General features: G+C 39.1%; 1 protein-coding gene across 1 annotated transcript; it reads left to right on the forward strand.

Moving 5' to 3' along the window:
* Positions 1-8,856, forward strand: LOC121956234 (prostacyclin synthase-like). The gene is made up of 10 exons (XM_042504368.2): positions 1-158; positions 855-978; positions 1,631-1,806; positions 2,412-2,555; positions 3,061-3,188; positions 4,103-4,284; positions 6,713-6,866; positions 7,687-7,868; positions 8,246-8,397; positions 8,558-8,856. Exons 1-10 carry the CDS (start codon positions 91-93, stop codon positions 8,706-8,708), a joined length of 1,461 nt encoding a protein of 486 aa, XP_042360302.1. The 5' UTR covers positions 1-90; the 3' UTR covers positions 8,709-8,856.

Genomic DNA, 8,856 nt, shown 5'->3' on the forward strand with positions numbered 1-8,856 from the left:
ACAGCGTGACGTAATGCGGGCTCATAAAAAGAAACGTGAGCGTCCCGTGGGGACACAATTCACTGCGCAGCGGGGACATAAACACACGAGATGATCTGGACCGTTTTCCTGCTTGTCCAAGCTGTCCTGCTTTATTTCATTCTCACACACAGGACGAGGTGAGTTATTGTTTGATTCACTTGTATTGTTCCATATGTACACTGTAAATAATGTAAAGTTTGCCAGAGTACGTAAAGCTGGGGAAATACACTTTATTACTTTCTAGAAATATTGTTATTTATGTTGTTTATTTTGATGCTGATTTATTGCTGCAAAGTCAGTTTGACCTATGTCTAATAACACTTTGGTGACAACAATAATAATAACAACAATACTACAGGCATGAGCCCGCGTTTTAATTACGTCAAGCAAAGCCATTTATTTTATTAGTTTAGTTTGTTTCTACTCCAGTCTGAGGAATGTGATTAAACTACAGTGTTAAATTTAGAAGTGTCCCCATTGAAGCTTTACACTTGTTTTTGTTATCTTAAAGGCAATTACAAAAAGTCTGTGATGTAATGACATTTTTAAACTAATCCCTCTTATTGTTATGTAGACCTTTAGCTCTGTGACCATAATCTCATTATAAAAGGTTAGTCAGGCAAACAGAATGCACTGTGTGTACACTGACACTGCATACTAATGTTGCATCAATGTGGGAGACAATTGAGTATACACATGTGTCAAAAGATACAATCGCTAAGTTTTTTTGTCGTGCAGGACTGTAGGTTTAGTTTGTGTCCCCACCTTTAACAGTCATGTCAGATAAGATACTCCTTTTTAAAGTAGCATTTTTAATACATTTTCTTCTTTAGATCCAAGAGTGATCCACCTTTAGACAAAGGAGTTATCCCATGGTTAGGCCATGCACTTGAGTTTGGAAAAGATGCTTCCAAGTTTTTGAATCGAATGAAGCAGAAACATGGCAACATTTTCACAGTAAGTAGTAAAAACCTAAATACAACGTACATTGACACAATGTCTGTAGATATTTGTTTTTATGAGAACTTTGAAGAACTTCAGAGTCTTTAAACTACTCAGAAAGATGTGAAATTTGCATTTTCATGACATGTTATAATTAGAGGGATTGCAACAGGAGAAGAGAGAAGTCCTGTTTTGTAAAGTGGTAAAGGGCAGTGAAATTTATATCAGACTTTTCTGCTTGTTTTTATCTTATACAATCTAACGTTCAAGAGGCTAAAAATACTTCTACCCCTCCAAGTGTTACTGTAGAATACTTAAAAGAGATTTAAGAGTAATATGCCCAGAGTCATGTAATGGCATGTTATAACATGCACACAACACACAAAAAAATATTTGATTGTTGATACCAAATAATTTTTCATGAAATGTGAGCCTGAGTTTCATTAAAAGAAGCAAAGGAATACCGCAGTCCCATAGAAATCACATGAACTTGCTTGCTTAAAGTTAAAATAAACAATACATAACAATATTAACACAAAGTACTGTGATGTAAGAGAGTATTTCTGAGTTTACAGTATTTTACAAAACAGTTTAACACTCAGAAACTAATGCAAAAACAGCTGTATGCATCTTTATGAATTTTAACATTTGCACTGATGACCCACAGGTGCGTGTTGCTGGGCGATATGTGACAGTGCTGCTAGATCCGCACTCGTACGACACGGTCATCAATGACTCCGACTCCCTGGACTTTACTCGCTATGCACAGGTGCTCATGGAGAGGATCTTCAACCTGCGGCTCCCACATCACCAGCCAGCTAAAGCAAAAGCCATGATGAAAAAGTATGTCCTCGTTTCTTTATACTCCAAACTGAATGCTTGTTCTGGATATTTTCATTTTCATTTCATGTAAATGTAGAAGCAAAATTTGTTTACAGCCAAATCAGGCCGAACGACTTTTATGAATAGTGTCACTGTGGATTATTTCTGAAAATCACCCTCCTTATTTTTGGAAATCTATTTATAGGGCTTCTAGTTTTGTTATTGCTCAGTAGTTCTACACAGGTTTTGTTTATTGTGTCAAACTGGGAAAAAAAAGTGTGACACTCTGTCAGACTCTAAAGGAATGAGGGGAAAACCCAACACTGCATGCTCTCTTTTTCATTGACATTTGTGCACAATCCCTTCTTCAGGCTGCATCTGAGCTCTATGAGTATGCAGTCTTTGTCGCCCTTTTTTTTTTTTTACTTATGTTACCACCCAAATTTGCAAAATATAAAACTTAAGTTACATTAATTTAGGGAAAATAAGGCACATAGGTCAACAAGTCGCTCTAATAACATGTGTCATGTCAACACCTACAATCAGTTTGACATGATTTACGTTCGCTAAGTAGTACGGCAGAAGACCTTTATTTACCTCGCTGCCGCAACCTTTTGTGTCCGCAGGCATTTCCGCGGATTGAATTTTGCCACCCTGAACAGCAACATGAGCAGACACCTGCAGGCCTCACTGAACGCTGAAATGCCTCTGAACCAGAAAGACTGGAAAGAAAAGGGATTGTTCGACTTCTCTTACAGCTTACTCTTCAAGTAAGTCCCCCTCCCGCCCACCAACACACACACTTAACTATGTGAAAAAAAGTAAGTATTCATGTCAAAAGCACTCAGCTAAACAGTTTACACACCAGTCAATCCTGTGATCCTCTGTTTGTAAGCACAGCAAGAAAAATGTAGGATGACTACACTCTTTTACACAAACATTTGAGGTCACTTTTCCGGTTGAGCATTTTTGCCAGAGTCAAAACATTGTTATCCTCCATGATATGAAGTATAAACAGTAAACAAAGAGTAGAGTGAATGTCTGGCATATAAAACACTATATGGTCGTAATGTTTCCTGTCACACGGTGTCATGTGGAGATGCTGCAATTTGTGTGGCCCAGTGGAAAAATACCAGTTAGAAGAGGATTGCTCGTGTGCTTTCAAAAGGAAAATCTGTGTAGGCTGGTAATCTTTCCATCAGAACACAAAAACGGCCGCCATTCATCAACTGTACTGCACATTCCCAAGCTTCGTATCTTTCTTTTTCTCTGCAGGGCGGGGTACCTGACGCTGTTCGGAGGAGAACAGAACAACAACAGCACAGATCCCTCAAGCGTCTATGAAGAATACAAGAAGTTTGATGGACTCTTGACCAAAATGGCGAGAGGCACACTGAAGCCAGGTAGTGACGCTGAAAACACCTCTTCACAACCCAACCAAAATTTGTACGTGGGGCCCATGTGCGTAGTAAATGGGCTAAAAATCGTGCCTTATATGGGATTGTCCACAGGTTACATAGTGTCCCCATGTAAATTGTCCACATGGAAGAGTTACCTAAGTGGCCCCCAGATAAGATGCCCATCTCGGGCCCATACCCACCTGGAACCCAGGTAGCCTTAGCATAACCGATGTGGGGCCACCTTGGGTAAAACATCCCATATAGGCCCCACATACAAATGTTTGCTGGCAGTTAAACGCTTCAAAACTTTATGTGCCTGCTGATGTTCTTTAAATTGGGAGTCTGCAGTTATCTGTGACGAAATGAATTAAAATACAAATATATGTCAGTTATGATGCAGTTATTTATCATCACCATTACCAACCATGAGTCAGGAGAAGGCGTGTTTTAACTGTATACAGTCACTAAAGAGCTTTGACATCACCTAGGGATGCTTCCTCAGATTTGTTTTGTCGTCGCCAAGGCGAGTTTCACTTACTCAGTTGCTTACATAGCGTCTACTGTAAGAGCCTTTTTTGCTTTTGAGGACTTTCACAATACATCATCGCAGCACTCTACAGACTGTGATCTAACTTGTACTGGAAGCTTTCTACGCACACCTTGTTCCCCCCGGGCCTTGTCTTTCTTTGTGTGCTTTATCGTTGTTTGTAACTGCATTTGTTCCACACAGAAAAGTCAGCCAATTATAATATTATTGCACACCTCCTCCAGTTTTGCCTGTCATACCTGACATAATGTTCTTGTCCTACCTCTTACGCACAATACTATCTGTTTGTGTGTCTTTAATTCACAATGAGCTCAGCTGTTTATGTTTTGCTTGTGACTCACTCACTTTGTGGTGTTTATCTGTGTGACAGAAGAGAAGAGGACAGCCCAGAGTGTACGGCAGAGACTGTGGGAGCTTCTGGCTCCAGCAGGTCTGACTGAGGACTCTGGGTCAAGCCCATGGCTACACGCCTACAGGCGGCTCCTGCAAGAGGAAGGGGCCGACGAGGAGATGCAGAGGAAAGCTCTACTGATGCAACTCTGGGCTACACAGGTGAGTCATAAGACAGAAAAAACGTTCTGTATGTGCAAAGGGGAATTTCAGTTACTGATCAGCTCTAGAGATTAGAAATGCTGCCAGCTCAGTCAGATGAACTTGATACCACTATGTCTCTTTCGTGGCCTCAGTTGTAGAAAGTACATTTATTTGTCTACTGTGCTTAAGTACAATTTTGAGGTACTTTACATTACAGTTTTTCAATTTTCTGCTACTTTACACTTCTACTCAACCACATTTCAGAGGGAAATATTGAACTTTTTACTTCACTTCTTTTGCATAATGGCTGCAGATAGTAGTTACTTTGCAGATGGATATGATACCTAAAACAAAATTTGATAAGCTTACAAAATACAACACATTGCTGCAAATTTAACCAGTGGGTCCTAGCTCTTTTTGCCTGTGACCTTTAATACAAAAAGCCTAGCTGGGGTCCTAATAAAGTCTAAAATATGCTTGAGAGACATTTTCCCATTAAACATTTTAAACCCTTTAATTGAAATAACAGTTTGACAAATAGAAAAATTAATACAAAATAAATAGAAACTTGTGCATCAGAGCACTTCCTCCACTGTGCAGTACTATTATTCAGCACATGAGTGTGCTGTTCACTTCCGCTTTCACAGCAGTTATTTTGCCACTGAGGGGGGAAAGCCATGAAAGAGCTTTAGGAATATAAGATATAGGATTGTGACTGAGCACAGTGTCTTAAGACTACTTTTTAACAGATTATGGAACAGTGCGCACATACCCGCATGTCTTTCCATGTGAAAGAAAATTATTACTTTTTTTATTTTTATTATTATTTTATTATTTACTAAACAAAAAGTAGGTTATAGGTTCTACTGGCTGTAGTCTTGAGTGGATTTGGCCTGGTCTTGACTTGTCACTCACATGAAGCTGGACTTGCCTCATACAGCTTTCCTATCGCCCTGCTGGAGGACATTATTGCATCAAAGGCGTTATTCAGATATTTACTAATTTCGCTTCCTCTGCAGGGTGCTTACTCATCCTCTCATTGCACTAGTCAACGTGGTTTATTTCCATTTGATTACCAGTTTTGAGTCATGACTTTAGTTCTCTTTGAGTCATGTTTTTTAATTTTCCTAAAACTTCAGCGAGAAAAATGAATTTGCATGACATACAGAGGATTTTTTGCACAGTTATTGCTGCAATAACAAGTAGTATTGTAGTCACAGTCGATAAAGTGTTATTAAAGGAGTACTTAACACCCAAGAGATGACATGGACATCAATTGCTTGGGATTATTATGAGTTTTTCGGGAAGTAAAGATTTTTCTCTCATGCCTCAGATAAATAAAGAATCCAAAAATGGAGAAAATCCTTTATAATTTGCAATAAAAGAGGTAGGCGTTCAACAAAAGTAAAACTATATTGAAACATCAGTTAAACTCTCACACAAATGTGAGAGTTTAACTGTGAATGTAAATTTTACTTTTCCTTTCAGTTCCTCGTCGGAAAGGGCTGTTTGGGGAGTACTGAGCATATGACTGGATAGATGAGACTTGGATTATACTGCACAAGTAGTCTGAGAGTTTATGAACAGATGTTTTGGTATAGTTTTGCTGCTGTTAAACACACACCCCTTTCACTTCATTCACCCAGAATTTTCTTTGTTTTTGGATTCATGGCTCACCTTGGAAGCATACAAGAAAAACACACAAATGTAATATAACACAGATTAAGTAAATGATATACAAATGGTAATTTGATGGGTGAAGTTTTCCTCAAGATTCAAACAGTAAATTATTTCTGTGTCTAAGGAAGCTCTCAAACTCTCAGGTCTGTGATACATATGCCAAAATTTTGGATAATGTTACCACACATTTTAATGGATACACAAGTTTTATCATCAGCTGAGTTATTTATTTGAAAGTAAGCTTTGATTACACTTTTTTTGGTGTATTTGCGGTGAGTTTATAGGCAATTCTATTGTAATTTATTCACTGTGTTACATTTCCACTGTGTTATGTGTCTACTCCTGGCAGACAGGGCTGCAGTTTGCCGTAAAGCTAAATAGCTTCATAGCTTGTCCTGCCCTTGGATGCAGGCAGATGGCAGGGGACCTCAGGTTTCCGATGGCTTTCCTTATTAAGTAAACCATTACCGCGCTGAGCTTTGCCAGCAGTGAGACTATCCAGAGTATGGCTTCTCTCATCCAGACACATAAAAGGAAGCTGTTCTTTTTCATCTTGTCAGCACTAAAGATTCATTTGGTGCTTACACTTTAATTTAAATGTGTGCTTTGTTACAACTGTAACAAAAACATAAGCATGTACTGAGGGTGTCATGTGATGTTCTTATTTGCTATTGCCAAACAAATAACCTGTGCTGTCACTGTGCAACGCCAGAGTAAGAGGGACAACCTTATCATTGTCGTCATGTAAGTCTGTGTTTGCTTTCAGGGTAATGTTGGTCCTGCTGCATTTTGGCTGCTGGGCTACTTGTTGACAAACCCTGAAGCTCTGACAGCAGTGAAGAAGGAGTTTGGTGGGATCTTGTCTATGGAAATCTCTGAGACCTCATTACTGGACAGACCTGTGAACACCCCTGTATTTGGTGAGGCCTTGATCCCAGACTGTGTAAACCTTGTTGTAAAATGTGTTGGTAGTATGCTCCTCTTCTCAGTAAGATGAGTTAGAAACCACGGTCTAGACTCACATTTCAAGATACTTTAAATAAATGCACACATCTACTTCCAAAGAGCGAAAAAGCACAACATATCAGTACAAAAGAATAATAACTTAGAGAAAAGTCGACAGCTAAGAGAAAACTCAGTAAATCAAGAAATTTGGAGTTTATAAATCCAAAAAGACATGGTGTAGACAAAATAGACAAAATCGATATAGATAGATAAAATCATAAATAGTAGAGAAATGCTTCAAATGAAGCTTGTAGATAGATGAAAAACTCCTCCTGTCAATATAAAAAAGCTGGCTTCCTGTCTTTGTAAACATAGCAAGGATGGGACAAGTGGCTGCCAACATGCACCAAGCAAAAACAGACAATATTTCACGCAGGAAAAAAAGCGACTCATGTAATAAAATCCTTAATACAACTGTTCCCCGTGTCCATAAGGTCTAGAGAGGGTGGGGTGGCAGGAAACCAAAGAGAGGGAAATGGGAGAGGGAAAACAAATGTTCACATTTCTTATAATTTGGTTGTATTTGTATAATCAGGTTGCATGCTGATTAATGCATTTACATTTATGTTCATCTACTTAGTTTGCAATCTATTAACTTGTAACCCCCCTCACATATATCCATGTTTAAGAATAATAAGAAATGTATCACAAAAATTGTAGAAATATTGCAAATTAGTACACATGCTGCCGCTCTTTTTGCTGTTATTGACATCATTTCTGTCTGCCCCCTCACAGAGAGCGTCTTGGAAGAGACACTTAGACTCACTGCTGCTCCCTTCATCACCAGAGAGGTAGTGCAGGAAAAAACCCTCCACATGGCTGATGGCCAAGAATACCTGCTAAGGAAAGGAGACAGGGTGTGTTTATTCCCCTTCAGCAGCCCACAAATGGACCCAGAGATATACTGCGAGCCACAGGTTTGTCGTTCTCTCATTAAAGTAACCTCCTCGCTTTGTCAAAACTGTCCTGTGCTGCAAACAGTAATAGTAAGCAGACTTAAATGTAATTAGCGTAGTCGTTTATGTAAGGTGGAATCAACGCCTACACAAAGCTGACCCTGTATTACCCAGTGGGAGGTCAAACCCAGAGCTGTGGACCAATGTGGGATTAACCGAGCACGGGAACAGAAACAGGGCTAATAGTCGTGGGAAGGACATTGCAGTTAGGCTGCATTAAGAAACTCTGTCCATAGGAAATATGACAAACAGATGTTAAACTGTATGAAAAAGCTCACTATCTTAAATAAATCTGCCCTTTCTAATTGGTTGCATCTCTAAATGTGTTTCCTTTCCAGAAATTCAGATATGATCGCTTCCTGAAAGAGGATGGATCTGTGAAGAGAGATTTTTATAAAGGAGGAAGGCGGCTGAAATATTACACCATGCCATGGGGCGCAGGGACCAATGGCTGTGTGGGAAAGCAGTTTGCCATCAATACCATCAGACAGTGAGTGTCCTAGAATTAGTTCACCACTTATGCCCCGATAAGACCTCTAAGTGCTCCACCATAAACTATAAACAAAACAATAAGCCTTGCATGAGTTAGTTACCTTTAATTTCTGCATCAGTGCTCTAATTTCACGTTTCATCTGTCTTTGACTCTTCAGGTTTGTTTACATGGTGTTGACTAACTATGATTTGGAGCTGTGTGACCCAAATGCTCAGATGCCGGAGGTAAATGCCAGTCGTTATGGATTCGGGATGCTACAACCAGAGGGGGACTTGCTTGTCCGATATAAACCTAAGAATGCACACTAGAACTTACTGAAGCAAGCGAAACACATACCTTGTATGCACATTTCAACACATTGTTTATAGTGTCAATATGCTCTTTGTACTTTTGTATTCTATATTTATATAATAAAGTATATTATTATTTTGTTATTTATCAATGAACGGAAAATAA

The sequence above is a fragment of the Plectropomus leopardus genome, chromosome 2, assembly GCF_026936395.1.
Source record: "Plectropomus leopardus strain MGB_pleo_1.0 chromosome 2, ASM2693639v1, whole genome shotgun sequence".
Classification (NCBI taxonomy): domain Eukaryota; kingdom Metazoa; phylum Chordata; class Actinopteri; order Perciformes; family Serranidae; genus Plectropomus; species Plectropomus leopardus.

Coding starts and splice junctions, on each gene's coding strand:
- LOC121956234 (XM_042504368.2), top strand. CDS start 91: ATGATCTGGACCGTTTTCCTGCTTGTCCAAGCTGTCCTGCTTTATTTC. Junction 6,867..7,686: donor TGTGAACACCCCTGTATTTG/GTGAGGCCTTGA, acceptor GCCCCCTCACAG/AGAGCGTCTTGGAAGAGACA. Junction 8,398..8,557: donor GCCATCAATACCATCAGACA/GTGAGTGTCCTA, acceptor TTGACTCTTCAG/GTTTGTTTACATGGTGTTGA.